This window comes from Phacochoerus africanus, chromosome 4, assembly GCF_016906955.1.
Source record: "Phacochoerus africanus isolate WHEZ1 chromosome 4, ROS_Pafr_v1, whole genome shotgun sequence".
Lineage (NCBI taxonomy): Eukaryota > Metazoa > Chordata > Mammalia > Artiodactyla > Suidae > Phacochoerus > Phacochoerus africanus.
This window is the reverse complement of record NC_062547.1, coordinates 118,872,654-118,891,916: the sequence shown is the minus strand read 5'-3', so window position 1 is coordinate 118,891,916 and position 19,263 is coordinate 118,872,654. Positions and strand designations below refer to the sequence as shown.

Here is a 19,263-nt window from a genome sequence, read left to right as displayed (position 1 = left end):
AAGCCTATAGCAAAGTTGAAAAAATTTTGACGCTGTCCCCCAAGCTCTTGACTGTGAATGTATTCTGAACTTAAAAGTTCAATGACAACGTAAATATATGCCTACCCACCATTTACACCTGGCTACAGACTTATATAAGAAAAACTGTCAAAGCATTTCTTATTTTGTTGTACGAAAAATTAGCAACAGTATCAAAGGCAAGTCACATTTCATTACATATCGAGTAGGTAAGTTACACTAACAGCAAGGGACACAAATACAGTCCCAGAGGAAATGGGGTGTGTGGTTGCACAACTCAAAGACCGATCTACTCGCCCACCTCCATGTCATCTCACCCACTTTCCACCCTGGGACAGCACATCTTCTCAGACCCACAAAGGTAAGTTTTCTTTTAATTTATCTGAACAATATAGGTTACTATCAAAACATTCAAAGTACACAGGATGATTTCTCCACAGCATATCCCATGTCCCTCTGGCATGAATATTGGGTTACTGTGTTGTGTTGTTTGAGGGGTGCTGCAGTGACCACCACTGTACCAGGAAAGCTGGGCCAGCTGACCCTTGAGTGAGTGGTGAATGCTTAGCATCTCTCAGGAGATTCACTCTCGTAGGTCTAAACAAGTGATCAAGCATATGGAGGCAAGTGGTCCTAGTGGTGGTCCCTAGTTAAAAGTAGCTCTGAGCTCCAGGGAGAGAGTCCCACTTGTGAGCCATACCTAATGCAACGTTCCTCTCTGTGTTTTTCCATTGTATGCTTTCCCAGATTTTGAAAGAGTATTATCTTTAAAAACTCTTGTCCTTACTTTGGAGAAAATGCACAGTTTTTTTGGTCAAGTCACAGAGCTAAAGGAGAAATGATGTCACTTTGGTGTTGGTGGTATCAAGACAAAGAGCATGGATGAATAGTTCAGAGTAGCAATGAAGACCAGCTACTCTACCCTATGTGCAGAGTCTCCTTCCATGTTAGAGCTCAGAGTACTTGGATTTTATCTGCACTAATTAAGGCAGCAATTTCCATCAAGTACATATGTGTCCATAAGTATAGACATATTCCTCATTTTCAGTGATACCTATTGAAAAAGGGCAGTGGATGGGCAAGTGAAACGGTAGATGATGAATGCTTGGTGATTTCCCACAGAATGTTAGTGTAATATACCTATCAGTTACCTAAATATGTAAATTTAAAACTTCGGCCTCAAGAGCTTCCTGACTGCTGTGCTAATTAGCTCTGAGAAGACACATCTTAGTCTTTAATCAGGATACCTGGTATTGACCCACCTTTCCATGATTATGCTGGTAGGCTGCGTTGAGAAAAGCCACTTTTCTGACCCACACATGTGATGTATCTGCCCTTCCCCATATGCAAATGGCATGAAGAGCAAGCCTGCAGGACATCATAACTGACACCCACATGATGTACTTACGGTAAGGATGCTGCCAGCCTGGGGGAGAAAGACCTGGTGCTTTCAAATTATCATTGCAACTTACTAGATAGAGATTTGTGCTTTAAAAGTCCATGATGGTTATATGGCAAAACAATAAAATATCATGAAGTACTTAAATTGAAAAATGGTGGCCTGGATAAAGTCAAAATAATGAAGAAAAGAGTACAAGCCCTTTAGAAACTCTAAAATCTAAAAATGAATGTGTAGCATATAGAAAACCTCCCAAGTCTTGATTAAAAATTAAGTTAGAAACTCAAGTATTAAATCGATTGTATGTACTACCGTCATATAAAGATGCTCGGCTGTATGTTAAAAAAATCCAGGTAGAGCATAAAATGTTAAATTTCTTTCAAGATTTTGCAGTAGATACAAACTAAACACCTTAGAGCAAACTATATGAATGAATAAATTAAGAAACAGAATTTTAACTGAAATTATTGCTTCCATCTGAAAAAAAAACTGACTACACATTTTAATAATATATTACATAGCTATTCTCCCAATAATAAATGATTTTTAATTGTAAAAGGAACTGACAATTTTTCTCAGTATTTCATTTAGGGAATTATTTAAATGCAAAATAATGTCTTCTGGGAACCAACATGATATGCTTTCCTTTTCCTTCCCTCATGAAAGAAGAATAACCAGGTGCAAGAATTAAAACCCAGAGCTGCACATGCAGGATGACAGTAAAGAATGGTACTTACTGATGAATAGCTTGTAAGAATTTCCGTTGATGTTTTCTGACTTTTGCATGATCTATCTTTTTCACTAGCTTTGTATTTTTATAAATTAGCCATGTTTCCCTGAGTACATTGGCAGCTGCATTTTTCACCTGTTAAGAAAACAAACACACACAGCAGCTGATAAATTCCAGAGCAGAAGCCTTTGCAACTTGCCTGGGGATCATACTCTTCATCCCAATGATCATGGTAAGTAAGCTCTAGTTCTGTTCAGTAACTATTTCTCAAACATTTTTTTTTCCTTGAATCTGTTCCTTTTAAAAAGTACCTATATCTGTCTGGGAACAGAATATTTCCATGTTGTGAAATGCACACGTGAAAAACAAGACAAGAGGAATACACCAAGATTTTAACGAAAATAAAATAAAACCACTGTAGACTGATACGAACCCTCGTGACCCGTGAGACAATGTGTGATTACATCCTGTAGCCTTTTAGATCCCTTAGGGCAATAGCGTTTCCTATGATTCTGTAGAATTATGCATTTGTATAATCGACTTTTCCATTATGTTTTTGCCTGAAGATTCTCTTTGAACTATACTCTCAAGGTATTACCTTGTTTTTGCCATTATGTTTGTATGTGTGTATAAAGCATATATATTTCAAAAAAAAAAAAGAAATATTAAGAGCTTCTATCTCTTTTTGGGCTAACTTCTATTCTTCCCCATGAGAAGCCTTCATTCAACCACATTTTTTTTAACTAAGAGGTACATCTTTCTTCACTTTGTATTACACTTGTTCTCTCCACATTCTTCATTTCCCTGGAGAAAGGCAAAATGCCAGAAGGCCAAGGTTAATCTTGTCCTTTGCAAGTTTGCTTGGCATTTCTGGCTGAGCTCTAGAGGAAGGGCATGTTTCCACCGCTGACTGTACAAGGAGACCCAGTCGCCCAGCCTCCCAAAGTGACTTAGCAAACTGCATGCTTGTTAGCGCACTTGAATCATCTGACAAAGAGTCTGTGTTGTCACGATTCTGTTGGTGATGTAGATACATTGCATTTCACATGGGACAAAGCTAAAGGATGAAAGCATTATGATAACACTGCCAAGACCTGCTTCAGCTGATGGAAGGTGTGACTACTTCCTAGTGATATTCCATCACTTGCTTTCTTGATTGAAGTCTTCAAAAATCCCTGGAAGTTGGTAAAGCCTCTTCCTTGCTGACATGACCCAGACCTTTCACTTTGTGCTCACTGTTGGCTACTTATTCTGAGAAGCTGGTCCATTTAGCTCTTCCAAGTGATGGATAAAAGGTGTTTCACAAGGAGAGCTGCAGGCTAATGGGGGGCTAGTTGGAGGAAGACAACTTTTTAAAGAAAGGCAGTGTGGTGGGGAAGACAGACAATGAACTGGGCTTCGGAAAGGGCTTCTAAATTTTTGATTTTGGACTAACCAAGTCAGGTCAAGGAGACAAGCTCATTTTGTAGGACTTTAGTTTTCTCTAACGTAAGAAGGTTGGAGAGAATTATGGTTTAAGTCCTTTTCAGCACTTCAATTTACAATAAGGAAGAATATTAGAATTTACCCAAACTATGGCCCAAGTATGTATGTATGTATGTATGTATGTATGTATGTATCTATCCTATCTATCTATCTATCTATCTATCTATCTATCTATCTATCTATCTATTTTGTTTTTACTTTAGCAGAGAAAGCATTAGCATTAGGTTAAGCATTCCTGATGGTGAATCTTTTCCATGGTGCTGAAACATTTTCTTTTTGAGTGAAATTATATTGCTAGAACCCATTTTAAGGAAATGACTCCTTCCTTAAGACTGCTTTTTAGTGGTGACTTCTTCTGGATAGTCATTAGACTCTGGATGGAGAACATTCTCAAACCAACAGAAAATGTCTGCAACGTGGGACGCTGAGCAACTTCCTTGCATGTAAGTAACATGCCACCATCCACAGTAAAGTTAAAAGGTGTTCCAGTTAATTCTTGGCTCTTTATTCTTGTGGAAACACAGTTCTCTTCCTCGCAGAGGAAGACTCCTCTTCAAAGGTAAGGAATTGGATGCAATGTAAGGTGGTGAGATTTGAGGACCTTGCTTTTAAAGAGAGAGGAGTGGGAAGTGACTGGCCAGCACTACCTGGAAGAGGGACAGACCCTTTCCTGCCAGCAAGGAGAGGGGCTGGTTGCTGGAAATCTCAGCACTGAGAAGACCGGTTTGGGCCCTGGCAGATCTTTCCTCCCTAGTTTTATCACTCCAAGGCATGGAGGAAGAACCTAGAAACACAGACTGGCGAGATAGCTAGAAAAGTGGGTTAGAAGTGGTAGGACAAGAACATAGCAGTTGAATATAGCAGTGTTTGGAACAGAATACAGCAACTGACTTTGGTTTGGATTCTCATAGACAAAGAACAAACAAATTGAAGACAAAGAATATTTTCAGCATGGTGGGGGAATGCCTGGATGGGATTTGTGAACCTGAATTTCAGAATTCAGTGGGATGGACAATGCTCCCCTCCCCCCACGAGATCTTACATTGCAGGATTTCAATTCACTCAACACTTCTGTCACTTCTTGACAGGCTGAAAATGAAAAGTGACTCCTCATTTGAAAATGAAATCTCTACAGCTGCTTTTAAAAACTGTGAAATATAGGCATTTATGGTGAAACATCCCCTTTCTAACTCCCTTTCAAACACAGGAATAAATCTCTTAAAGCAGCATATTTAACTACTCCTTTTCGATATAGCAGCCAGCAAAACAATATATCCAAGGGGAGAAAAACTTATCCTCCATTAATAATAGTTTTTTTCCAGGTTCTCCATAGGATTGAAAGGGAACAGAGATAGGAAGCAGGGTGGAAACACCTCAGTGTTTGACAGGTTTGAAGGATGAAGATTGGGAGGCAAAAGGGATAGTCAAACTTACAGGAAAATGTGGAGAAGAGAGGTAGGTCTATGCATTTCTGATCATGTGATGAAAGTTTACTCAGTTAAGAACTCTGCCCTATAGTCATGTAATGCTGTAACCCTGGAGGCCTCTGCTCCCCTCTCCAGGGCATTTACAAACTCTGAGAGGTCATGCCACTAAATCACTGTGTCTCCCTAGATCAATGCTTTGGGCATAAGCTGGTACTAAATAACTGTCTATGATGTTAAATTTGGCACCACGGTACATATAATTTGCATCATAAATCCTTTTAATCATGAACCCTAGATGCATATTTATCAACCAAAGGACCCTCCTGATAAGAAGGTTAAAGACATTTCAAAGATGAGACCAAGGGTCTAAATGGGTCAGTGCATTTCCACTTACTGAGTCGCTACCACCTGCTAGACATCATGAGATTTGGGATGAGGGATTCACAGATATCCCTCAAAAACTTAGTAGCTGTAACAATTCTACTGACAATTAATTTCCTATACTTCAAAAAATAAGGCAGGCAAGTAAAATGGGGGGGGGGTACTTTTCCTAACTGGAACCTTCCCTTCCTCCATCTCTTCCATTGGTACACACACTCACACAGGGGAAAAGGAAAAGAAGAATATTTGTTAGTGCCTAACTCTAATCAAAATCTTAGAAAAGTTTTGAAAGGCATATTAACAATTAGATATTTTAGTAATAATTTGAGAAACAAAGACTGCATAAGCAGTTCATACTATTAAAAGTAATAATAGTCACCAGATGCCTTCAACCCACTTTCATAGGTAAAAGAACATAGAATATGTTGTGACTCATAAGTGATTATGACATACTAAAGCCCTACATAGTAAGGTAAAATATACTTTCAAATAAAACAATACTTTATAAATCACAAAAGCACTTAAAGCTATTTGACTTTTAACTGAATTATTTGCTTTGTTCAACCCTATAGGACACATGTAAGAGGCTACTTTGTTTATAGATTTCTTTTGCTTTTTACTACTTTTGTTTTCAACTTATATTTCTGTCTTTTTCTCTCTCTTGCTGTCCTTTGAGAGGCTTCATTTAGTGCAATACATTTTTTCCCAAGTTTAAGGGGAAGGAAAAGCATCTCTGATTGAAGAAGCTGGAGAGATTTATGCCTCTCATTCTGATAATTATGGTAGAATGTTGCCCCATATGCTGTGGGCAGTGCCTCCAAGATGCCCGGGACAAAGACAAGGTTTGCAAGCCTGTGCGGCTGAGTGGCCACCCTCTGCTCTCAGTACCCCTACAGCAGTGAGGATGGATGTGCTCATGTTTCTTACCAGCCCTGTTCTCCTTTAGACCAGGTACGTGGGGCGGGGTGATTGGAACAGGGCAAGGCCAAAGGCTCCATGCATTTATGCTGTAACCTATTGGGATACACAGCCAAGCATGATGTAAAAACTACACACAATCAAGCCTCTAGGATTTGTTTGTTTATTAAGATATAATAAGCAAGAAACAAAATTGTATGACTACATAATAGTGTTCTTATTCTGGATCTTATTGAGAATTCTTAACAGGATTGGAAACACCCACAGTGGGCTTTAATATGTATAATTATCCTTCATGGTCCACCTAGCAACTTTAAAAATTATGTCTGGCTTCTCAGAATTGCTTGTTTTCAAGTTTCTTTTCAAAATGAAAGCAGCCAGAGGGCCAAACTCCAAGACTGCCTCTTGGTTCAGACCTGAATCGATAGTACTAATACTGTATTTCCAAAAGTTTTAGCATGGTCAGCCCATTGTCTCCATAAGGTGATATGCTACAAATCTTTCAATACCTGGCCCTGTCTTACTAACCCACTGAAAAGTTATTGCTAATATGCTTTTGCTTTGAAATCATTAGATTATTTTAGGTACATGGACCTATTGGCCATTTTTGAATTTCAGTGTGTCATGTAAACTCTTGGAATTATATCAGACAATCCTTCATTAAGGCCAGTTCCCAGTGAACTGTGTGTTTTGCTTTCAACTGTGGTATTTTGTGCAGTTAATGTACTACAGAGAAATGATTTATGTGTAAAATTGTTCCTCCAAATTTGTACCTGGTGCCTGAATTTTCGTGGAAATTGTTCAAATCAGTGAAAATACACAATGGAAGGCTTGGAAGGTTACATTTCTTCCGGGGGGGGGGGGGAATCTATCTCTTCACATTCATATGCATTTTCTTTAGAGTCACATTCGGATTTCAGAATGTTTGTGATCATAACCCCTGTTGACCATTAGAATTTTGATGTAGGGAGTTCCCGTCGTGGCGCAGTGGTTAATGAATCCGACGAGGAACTATGAGGTTGCGGGTTCGGTCCCTGCCCTTGCTCAGTGGGTTAACGATCCGGCGTTGCCGTGAGCTGTGGTGTAGGTCGCAGACGCGGCTCGGATCCCGCGTTGCTGTGGCTGTGGCGTAGGCCGCTGGCTACAGCTCCAATTGGACTCCTAGCCTGGGAACCTCCATGTGCCGTGGGAGCGGCCCAAGAAATAGCAAAAAGACAAAAAAAAAAGAATTTTGATGTAGTATTTCAGGGGACAGTTGTATTCTTCTCTAGCAATAAACCACACCTGTGAACTTGTATTTTTAATCTGTCATCTTAGTATCTATGTATGGCTTTTTGGTCCTTGTTTACTCTTGGTTATTCTTCTGGAAATAAATCATAAGTGATCATTTCAGTATTTTAGATTTTTCATTTAAAAACTTAAAATTATAAATGGGTCCACTTAAAAATTCCATAACTAACCAAGAATCAATTCCAAGTAAATGACACTCATTAATTGATGTTTGTATAAAATAATGCAGAGAGTACCATAAAAGGGCTATTATTTTCATATATTGTATCGTGTATTATAATAATAGAATGGGTGTCATAGAGTCAAATTTATGTTTGACTCTAATGCCATTTTAACATTTGTTCTTGTCCTTAGTGACATTTTGCCTGTAAAAATAGATCTGTCAGCAAGCTGGCTCAAGTGTCTTTCTCAGACCGATGTGAGGCTCTGGTCACAAGAAATACTGCAAAGTAGGTATACTTTGAAGAAATAATAGTGAGCGAACAGAATGATTAAATCATAAGCATTATGGAGAATGTGAATTTTGAAATAGAACAGTACTTCTTACTGAAAAAGATTTCTACACTCTGACTCATAATTTAACATTACCTATAGGGAGTTGACCAAATATACAGCAGAACTAGGAAGAGAAAAGCAGTAATATCAGAAAATGTGGTCATTTGGGGAAAATGAGTCCTATTCATAAAAACTAAAGGAAGGTCATCTAGATCCATGGATCTAGATCCTGAATCTGTATTTCCCATGAGCAAGGGCACAAGGGCATTTTTCTGCCAAGAAGGAAGAAAAATAGAACCTTCACCTGATTTGCTGAAGGAAGAGCATGATAAAAGCTTAAAATTTTCTGAGTCCTGGAATATAGCAGTTAACTCAGAATTCTGACTATATTTGGTACACTGTATATTTTTGTTAAATGAATATGTTATTCCCAGGAAGAAGGAGATGACAATAGATTCAGGATGCTCCAAGGATATGTTAAGAGGGTTAGTCCTGGTCTCCAAATCCTTGGGGAATAACAAGCTAAGCAGTTGTTCTCACTGTGGGTGGTTCGGTCCCTTTAGGAAACATGTGGCAATGTCTAGAGGCAATTATTTTTTTCCCCCTGCAAATAGAGGGAAGCGCTACTGGCATCTAGCATCTAGTGACTGGAGGCCAAGGATGCTCATGAACATTCCACAATGCAAAGGAACAGACTGCACAGCAAAATCCAGCTCAAAAGGTCAATCGTTCCCAAGGTGAGAGACCCTCCACTAAAGTATAAAATCAACCTGAAGTGTCTCCTAAATGAAACTGGGAGACTTCTGTGATTCCTATATAAATTCTCATCAAAGGCAGTATATAGCAGTGTTAAACTGTAGATTCTTAAATCAAAGCACCTACCTTTTCTAACTCTTAAAATGTTTCAATAATAAGGAGATGGAATATCAAACATTCCAAAGCAAACATAAAGAAATTACTTATTTCCTTCTCAAAACAAAACTAAATACTTGCTAATGAAAACATGGGGAAATGTGCCTAAACATGCTATTATGGTTTCTTAAATTTTGATTATTTAGATTCTGTCATAGTGTTTTTTGGGGGGGTTTTTTTGGTATTTTTTTAAAACTATTGAAAAGATTTACATGCACATATCTGGACTCTATGCTGTTTTAAGGTATTTTTCCTGCATAATATCTTAAGTATAACATTAAGTATGACATTAACTTAATTCCTGTGAAAATTATAATGTACAATATTTTTTTTTTGGCTTTTTAGGGCCACACCTGTGGCATATGGAGGGTGTCAGGATAGGGGCTGAATTGGAGCTACAGTTAACAGCCTACACCACAGCCATAGCAATGCAAGATCCGAGCCTCATCTGCGACCTACACCACAGCTCCCAGCAATGCCGAATCCCCAAACCAATGAGGGAGATCAGGGATCAAACCCGCACCCTCATGGATACTTGTTGATTTCGTTTCCTCTGTGCCACAATGAGAACTCCTGTAATGTACAATCTTGATGATAAAAGTATTTGGGTTCTACGAGGAACTTTAGGGAAGGGTTCTTTTGATATTGTACAACTTCTGATCCTTAAACACAAATTGTACAGTATAGAACTCATCCAGTCAAGCACACAATGAGAATATACAAAACACACATGACAATTTTGGATTAGAGGTAGACTAATAATCTACTGTGAATGTATCTTCATTTCCCAGGGTATCTTTGCAAGTGAGAAGAACCCCAGTCCTCCACTCTCCATATGCATTTCTGTAACATTTAGTAATGTTTATGATTTGGAGAACAAATTTAGAGAGAACGATACAACAGAAGATATTCCAGAATGGTAAATCCAGGCCAAAAGCATGGTGGAAACTGAGTGTCTCTGGTCCTCTAGAACACACGTGGACCTACTATCTTCAATGAAGTCTCACAACAGTGTCTGATAGGTAAGACGTAAAAATGAGCAAGATCACTGGATTCACATTTCCATTTCATAAGTGTTGTCCATGTAAGCAAATGTGTGCATTGAGATGACTGATGGGTTAGGAGGTATTCTAAATCAAACATAGTTTTAGTTGTCTGTATAAAAGTTATCAAGAGTGAGTAAAAACACTAAAATCAGAAATATGGGGAGTTCCCGTCGTGGCGCAGTGGTTAACGAATCCGACGAGGAACCATGAGGTTGCGGGTTCGGTCCCTGCCCTTGCTCAGTGGGTTAACGATCCGGCGTTGCCGTGAGCTGTGGTGTAGGTTGCAGACGCGGCTCGGATCCCGCGTTGCTGTGGCTCTGGTGTAGGCCGGTGGCTACAGCTCCGATTCAACCCCTAGCCTGGGAACCTCCATATGCCGCAGAAGCGGCCCAATGAAATAGCAAAAAAAAAAAAAAAAAAAAAAAGAAGAAATATGCTTGACATATTTGATAGGCAAAGTTACCAAATGACAATGTATTTTGTTATTTCAGTGACACCTCCATTGGGTCCCACCACCTTGGGGAGTGGTTATATAGCAAGATGACCCTGCTGTAATTTTTAGTTATTTTTGACCTTGTTATTTTGGTATCTCAAGCGATGATGAAGAGCGGCTAAAAATGTAGTGTGACAGAAAGTCTTTTTCTTTCTAGATGGCTTTCTGCCATGATGCAAAGACTTGGGGCAAGTTACCTACCTTTTGTGTTTTGGCATCCACCTCTGTAAAATGGGTAGATTTTTTTCCCTCATAAAGTTATAAGGCTGCATTGTGTTTACACAGGTGGCAGCAGCTTTACACAGCAGCTGCCACAAAGTGTGTGCTCTCTAAACACTGTGATTACTGTCTGCTCCCATCCAGATGGCATACCATTTTCATCATTTCTCAGCCTCTACCCTGGGGTCCTAAAAGGTGATGTGATGGAGGTTTCTTATTTGGCTTTGCAAACCCAGCCTTCAGAACAGTGACTGTCTCATACCACCTCAGTAAAATATCAGTTGAATCACCTTCCCATAAAATTTTTGTAACGCACTGACAGTACGTTCTTTCCTACTTGGTCCATATTGGTCTCTTCTTGTATACTGCAAACTTCAATATTAAGTAGGCCTATTTTAGATTTATACACTCTGTTTTTATCCTTGAGTAAATACCAAGGTTGTCCTGTTACTTCCTGATTGTCATAAATTAGGAAGACTAGTTTTTTCTCAAACTGTGCTAAAAAAATTAATTTCAGAAGTTCCCATCGTGGCGCAGGGGTTAATGAATCCGACTAGGAACCATGAGGTTGAGGGTTCAATCTCTGTTCTCGCTCAGTGTGTTAAGGATCCGGCGTTGCTGTGAGCTATGGTGTAGGTCGCAAATGCGGCTCAGATCCCACAGTGCTGTGGCTCTGGCGTAGGTCTGCGGCTACAGCTCCTATTTGACTACTAGCCTGGGAACCTCCATATGCCATGGGAAGCGGCCCTAGAAAAGGTAAAAAGACAAAAAAAAAATTAATTTCAAGAATTCCTTAGCTTTAAACCATGTCAGTTCAGCTTCAGAGGTCAAAGTAAAAACTATTATTGCCCAACATTGCAAGAAAATACCATAATACTCCTTTTGGAAATAGAGGGGTGACTTACTCTTTTCGTCAGCTGAGTATCCATCATGAAGTTGTGCACATGCTTTTCTGCTTTGGTAAGTTCTAGTTTCCTTGCCACTACAGCTACCACCAGGGCTGTGCAACCAGCACCCTGAAAGCGGGAGAGAAGAGAACCCCCAAGGGTTATTATTTTTGGTCTCAAACAAGTTAAAAATGTTTTTCACCAAGTATGTAAGCATCTGGAGATTAAAACAAAAATTGTATTAAGCATAATCAGTGTCTTCCATACGGACGACAGAAAATGCATGGCCAATAAGCATAGGCAACAAAGCTTTAGTCTGAGATTAAACAACTAAGCTAACGTATTTTAAGAACTAAAACATGATATTTGTATCAAACACATTTTAATCATAAAGAAATGGTAAAAAAAAAACTTGTTGAATTTTTGGACCTCTTAAAGACATAACAGGAGCAAATGATGAATGAATTAGCATAATTGTAGAGAGAGGAAATAAGAATTATTCCTAAAAAAAATAATGTTCCATAATCTTCTCTCAAGGTCAGACTGTCAGGTCTTTGGCACAATCAGCTGTGAAATACCAGGAATAGAAAGGGATGCAGTATTTGCACAAGTTAGAACTATTCCATGCCGGAACAGAAAGGATCAGAGAAAGATCACAGTGATTTGAACCTGGACAACAGAGATAGGTGAAGGGCTGAAGGTCAGGGGAAACCATCTTACTGTTCTAATTTACCAGCATGAAGAAAGGCATGGGCTACCTTTGTTTTGAAAATGTCCACATGGTCCTTTTGTGAATTATAGGCTACTGTGCAGATCCCTTAGGAAGGGATGTTTGACCCTGTGTGGCGCCCCAGAGGTTAAACCCCTCCTGTTCCATGACCAAGGTGCATACATTCCAAGCTGTGAGGTATGGACTCTTCTTGGTTCAAAGACCAGTGATTATGTGCAGTGTCTGAAGGCAAGGTTGGGGCACCTACAGGCAGGCTCAGGCGAGGTCCTGCTGCCATAGACACCCCAACGACTCTGGGCACAGCCAATAGGCTGGTAGGGAGAGGCCAACAAGGGCCACCTGATCTACCTCAGGGGCCCAGGAAAGGGAAGTCCAGATCTCCTGACAGAATCTCACCTCTGAGAGGCCCACAGAGTTGAGAATGCCAGCTCCCTCAGTAGACAATGAGCTGCAGGACACAGGTGTAACCCACAGAAGAGAGGCACACACAGTGGGAGGTTATAATACTTGGGGTTCTTTCAGCAGACTGAAATCCTTGTAAACTAATGTTTATAGCATCCCCTTTATGTTCACTAAGATGGTAGGATGCTCACTGGGTAACTGTCCAAGAGAGTCTCAAATTCCCACAAGGTAAACTGGTGTTCCTTATTACTAAGATGTCTAAGAATCACTAGATATAATAGCAACTCTGCACCTTAAAAATATGGTCTACATCTTAAATATCTAATTTTGAGGGATTGGTTATTACTTAAAGCCCATCTATAACCATAATTATTAGGAATGTATTAAAATTTTATTACTATAATATTTAAAGACAGTATAAACAGCAAGTTAGAAACTTGTGGATGTTACTTGCTCCTAATTTTATTTTTTAATTTAAAAAGGATTCATGTTTGGGAAGGAAGGAAGGAACTAAGCCCAAGTATGAAAAGAGTGTCTTTCTCAGTGGTTGGAATACTGGTAACTAATTTTGTTTTTTTGTGCTTTCTTGTGCAATACACATTTTCTAGCATGAACATATTACTTATACAAACATATGCTTATGCATTTAAAAAATGACAACAGCTTGTAGTTTAAGAAAACATCTAACAACTTTTACATATTTTTATTAACTTAAAAAAATTCAGCCTAGGAAAATGATTTTTTTCATAATTCATACTTATATAGTTAATTAGAAAATCATTGTTATTTGAATTAATAAATGTAATCAGCCATTCATTTACTAACCAAAGAAGGAATTTTGGGTCTCAAAGAGCTCTTGCATGGAGAAAGTAAATACACTTGCTCTGTCTTGCCACAATGTGATAATTACAATCATAGAGATGTGACCTTATTAATGAGCCAATAATGTTATTCATTTATTGGCTTCACCTGCAGCATAATGGAAGTTTCCAGGTCAGGGTCTGGAGCTTTGCTGCAGGTGCATCAATGCCAGATCCTTTAATCTACTGCAAAGGGCCAGGGATCCAACCCACACTTCTTCAGGGATCTGAGCTTGCTGTAGTTGAGTTCTTAACCCACTGCACCATAGTGGGAACTCCAATACTGTTTAAATAAAGTATTTCCAGAGGGTTTAAATATCTTATTCTACCTAGCTCTATGGCGAAGTCCGTAACCATAGAAAAGAAGTGATGCTGATTACCTGATCAGAGAAAGAGGCCAAATGATATATAAAACCTATCTGGTTTAACTTTCTGATTTCAGAGATGAGGCAACTAAGGCAGCGTTAAATGGTTATTCATTTATGTACTTATGGACTAGCATAGATATATTTCCCACACCTCACCTTATCTCATAATACCATTATCTAGATGTAAGATCACATGTATTCTCATTTGTGGTCATTTCCATATCCATGAGACAATATGGCGAACTGTATTTCAAAGCAAAACAAATTCAGCTTTTCTTCTATGATAAACTGTCAAACTATGAATGTTTAAAAATTGAGCAATATGGTTAGTTACCAAAATAAGGCAAAACATTTTTTCCTATTTTATAACTGGTGCAACTTTTAAATCAGTCATTCTTCAACTTGACTAGAATCTTTTAAAGCTCTCTATGTGATTCCAACACAGAGTCACTGCTTTAAGTGAAAGAGGGTGTGGAAAGAAAATGGCAAACTACAAAAACTACTTTCTATTTTAAACACAAGGTTAATGTTCTTATCAGGGTCATTCCACTTACTTACGAAGGCATTCAGGAAATGATCAACAAGGAGCATAAAAAGGCAGAGCATAGAGAGGACAGGGTTAGAAATGCCTGGGCTGTGTGATAGCTACCTCAGTGTTTTGTGCCCTGTGTAGACAATGACAGCAAGTGATTTGAGAGCTGGATACCAATGAAGGAAAAGAATGGTCTTTGGAAGCCTCTGCACCTATTTTGTTGACTTTTCAAACATCTGCCACAAAGTCTAACAGTATACTGATGAGAGGATAGCCTGAATCAGTGGAAGAAACCAGTGGCCACTCAGGGGAGCCATATGTACCTGCTCACTGTGTGAGAGCATTTGCTTGACAAGGATCACCTGTTGCATGTGTAGCTCCCAGGTACTCCTCAATCAGTGAGCTACAGGAAAATCAAGAGCAGCGATGGCTTTTTAATAAGCAGTGGATGTAGAACTCTGAGGGGTTTTCTATCCCTGGAGAGATAGCTATGAGTGGCAGTTGGCATTATGAACTGAATATTGTTCTCCCCTGGCAGCAGGCCACTGCTGAGATTCTTCTGGAAAGAAATCAAAATCCCTACAGGAGTGGAAAATCACTGGTATCAAGAGCCTTTGGAAGTCAATTTTTATTTGTGTTTCTTCTTGAGCTCTATTTTTCCTCCACTGCTGGCCCATTTCTTGCTGAATATTCTCTAGCTCACCAGAAGTCTTGTGTATTAAAGTGAGCACCTCTGCTGCAAACCAGAGAAGCAAGTGAATCTGACAATGAACTAATTAGTGAAACTACTGCCTGTGTCCCTCATTCCATTATTCCAATTGTCCCCTTTAAATTGCACCCCAAGAGCCACTTAGAAACTTCTTGTTCAAATGCACATTCTCTACTTCTTATATGTAACTCTTAGACCTCCTTAGGTTCTTAATAAATCATAAGAGGTTTTGATATGTATAGAATCAGGTTTCAAAAAAGTAACTTAAAAAAAACCTTTTAGAGTTGGGCAAAAGGAAGCTGGCTCCTCTGAAAGCTTTCTAGGTTCAAGTTCTTCCAACACATCAATTATGATTATAGTACCTTAAATAATGGCATGATGTTATTGTCCACTCAGTGTCTATTTCCTGGACATTCTGCTTCATAAAGTGAATAAGAATGAAAGTACATATGCTTTTACAACATTTTCTGTAAATCTTGTCATGATCACAATAGATATGGAAACAGTTGGGAGTAACATATGTTACTCTCTGAAATTAAGATCCCTGCATGCCTTTAACAAGATGAGTCATAGTCCTTTCACCAAAGTCAGAAAAAAATTGTATCCTGGTTACTTTTTCCCCATTTCATTTATGTTATTAAGAAGAAGCTAAGCAACTAATTACCCAGCCACTTTGAGATTCTCAGACAACTAAAACATAAATTTAAAAGACCACTATGTTTTTGAAGCTGGTATATTAAAATCAAAGATTCAGGTTTTCCTTGGCTAGTTTATCATCTTTTCTTCTAACACATTAGACGTTGCGTGAGGGAGAGGGAGAGGGGAAGAGACAGACCTTGTTCTTAGAAAAGATAAGTATTCATGCTCATGATGTCAGCTCAAAGTGAACAAATGACAATCAGAAAGCATAAGCTATAGATGAATCCCAACCCTTGCAGAGTTTTAGATGCTGCCAAATTAAATTGCTTTTCTCCACTGTTTTCTTCTCTAACACAGCTCACACATTGAAAGCCATGTTGGTTCCCCAAGATCATTTATCACATAGTGTTTGAAAAATTCAGAGAAGTGACCTAGTGTTTCTGATCCTACAAATAACTTCTAAGAATCATTTTGAAAAACCACTTTGGGACCAAGTTTTAATAACTTAATATACAAGCTTATGGAAAAAGGAAATTCATTTAATAGCACACTGGGGAAATGTGCTGATTCTTTCCTTATTAAAAAAAGGCATCTGCCTAAAAAATTAATACACAGAAATATCTTGCATTCCTATACACTACAACAAAAGTTTAGAAAGAGAAATTAAGGAAACAATCCTATTTACCATCACATCAAAAAGAATAAAATACCCAAGAATAAACCTACCTAAGAAGGCAAAAGACCTATACTCTGAAAACTCTTAAGACACTGAAGAAGGAGATCAAAGATGATACAATCAGTTGGAAAGACATACTACATTCTTGGATTGGAATAATCACTTTTGTCAAAGTGACTATATTATCCAAGGCAATCTACAGATTCAGCACAATTCCTCTTAAATTACCAATGGTATTTTTAACACAACTAGGACAAAAAAAAATGGAAAATTTGTGTGGAGACACAAAAAACCTCTAGCAGCCAAAGCAATCCTGAAAAAGAAAAATGGAGCTGGAGGAATCAGGCTTTTTGATTTTATACTGCAAAGCAACAGTTATCAAAACAGTACGGTACTGACATAAAAACAGAAATATATATCAGTGGAACAGGAAAGAAAGCCCAGACATAAACCCAGGCACCTATGGTCAACCAATTAGAACAAATGAGGCAAGAATAATGAGCGGTGCTGGGAAAACTGGAGAGCTACATGAAAAAATAGGAAATTCAAACTTTCTAACACCATACATAAAAATAAACTCAAGATGGATTTTTAAGACCTAAATGGAAAGCCGGATACAATAAAAACTCTTAGAGAAAATCATAAGTACAACTCTCTTTGACATAAATCAAGCAATATCTTTTTGGATCCACTTTCTAGAGTAATGAAAATAAAAACAAAAATAAAAAAATGGGACCTAATTAAACTTAAAAGCTTTTGCATAGCAAAGAAAACCATAAAAAAAAAAAAAAACCCAGATAGACAACCCAAAGAATGGGAGAAAATCTTTGCAAAGTGATGAACAAGGGATTAACCTCCATAATATACAAACATTTCATGAAACTTTATATCAAAAAGAATAAACCAATCAAAAAATGGGCAGAATATCTAAATAGACATTTCTCCAAAGAAGACAGACAGATGGCCAAAAATCACATGAAAAGATACTCAACATGACTATTAGAGAAATGCAAATCAAAACTACAGTGAGGTATCACCTCACACCAGTCAGAATGACCATCATCAAAAAGTCTACAAACAATAAATGCTGGAGAAGGTATGGAGGAAAAGGGAATCCTCCTACAATGATGGAGTTGAATGTAAACTGGTGCAGCCACTATGGAAAACAGTATGTAGGTTCCTTCAAATATTAAGTATAGAACTAATATATGATTTAGCAATCCCACTCCCAGGCAGATATCCAGAGAAATCCATATTTTGAAAAGATACATGCACCCCAATGTTCACTGTACCACTATTTACAATAGCCAAGATATGGAAGCAACCTAAATGTCCACCAGCAGAGGAAATGATACAGAGATGTGGTACATATATACAGCGGAATATTACTCAGCCATAAGAAGAATGAAATAATGCCATTTCCAGCAACATGGATGGATCTAGACACTATCATATTAAGTGAAGTAAGTCAGAGAGACAAATATGAGATCACTAATATGTGACATCTAATATGTGAGATCTAACAAAAATGATACCAAAAAACTCATTCACAAAATAGAGACTCAAAGTTTTCAAAACCAAACTTACGGTTACCAAAGAACAAAGGATATGAAAAGGGATAAATTAGGAGCCTGGGATTAACATATACACACTACTATATAAAAAATAGATAAGTGACAAGGACCTACTGCAGAGCACAGGGAAATCTACTCAAGAGTTGGCAATAACCTATACAGGAAAAGAATGGACATGTATATGTATAACTGACTCTGCTGTACACCTGAAACCAACACAACATTGTAAGTCAACTATACCCCAGTAAAATTAAAAAAAAATTCTTATACAGCTGAAGATTTTCATCAGGTCCTTCACATCATCTAATTTATTCCTTTATTTGTCAATGGCTTATTTATATAAATTAATAAACTCATTGCTCATTTGAAAAAGTTATTGGATTTTTATTACACAGAAAATCAGAGGCATGATTAGTTCATAAATGGAAAAAATGCAGAATAATATGTTCCTGGTTTGTAATCAGGAACATAATAAAAATTTTTTTCAAAAACACCAAACCAAAACAAAAGGTATCCCAAAAGATTCAACATAACAATAATGAAGTTTCTACTTTTGGGGGAAACTCTAGCATACTTATCACCATAGAGGATGACTCTGCTAAAAATTGCTAATGTTCAAATTATTCCAGTGTTAATTTAATTATTCTCCTGGGTCTTCCAATGGCTCCTAAAAGGTCAAACTTCTATGTAATAGCTGACTGATTAAGATTATCACTAATGAAAATTTCTTAACATGCAGTTACTTTGAAAAAAATCATGCTTTCTACCTAAAATGCACATATAATGATAAAATAACAAAAATTTTCATTTAAAAATATTAACTTGTTCTTCCAAAGGAAAGTAAAATAAGTACGTTGAGTACTTGAAAACGCTGCCCATTTTTCTGTCCCTGGGGTTGACTTATTCAATATTCTAGAACAATAAATAAATTTTTAGAGTACTTGCCTGACACAATTACTCTTTCATAAAAATACGTAAAACAAGCATTTCTGGCAAGTAAAATTCTATAAAACATTCAGCTTCAGTATTATATCCCATGGAGTTTTACCACCTATCTTTAGGTCATGGAAATA

At 37.9% G+C, this 19,263-nt stretch overlaps 1 protein-coding gene and 2 long non-coding RNA genes across 5 annotated transcripts in view; 2 read left to right on the top strand and 1 right to left on the bottom strand.

Annotated features, from left to right (window-relative positions):
* The window catches only part of KCNN2 (potassium calcium-activated channel subfamily N member 2), a 432,831-nt gene that overhangs the window by 8,073 nt on the left and 405,495 nt on the right, over positions 1-19,263 (bottom strand). For all 3 annotated transcript variants that reach the window (XM_047778437.1, XM_047778439.1, XM_047778438.1), the window contains 2 exons: positions 11,719-11,829; positions 2,155-2,282 (listed from right to left, as the gene is read on the bottom strand). In XM_047778437.1, the coding sequence (XP_047634393.1) occupies positions 2,155-2,282; positions 11,719-11,829 (239 nt within the window). The remainder of the gene's footprint in view (positions 1-2,154; positions 2,283-11,718; positions 11,830-19,263) is intronic.
* On the top strand, positions 2,206-5,485 carry LOC125126240 (uncharacterized). Its single transcript, XR_007134567.1, has 3 exons — positions 2,206-2,379; positions 3,964-4,075; positions 4,955-5,485. It is a non-coding gene; the product is annotated as an uncharacterized LOC125126240 (long non-coding RNA).
* On the top strand, positions 6,100-10,072 carry LOC125126238 (uncharacterized). The gene is made up of 4 exons (XR_007134565.1): positions 6,100-6,391; positions 8,003-8,097; positions 8,758-8,880; positions 9,847-10,072. It is a non-coding gene; the product is annotated as an uncharacterized LOC125126238 (long non-coding RNA).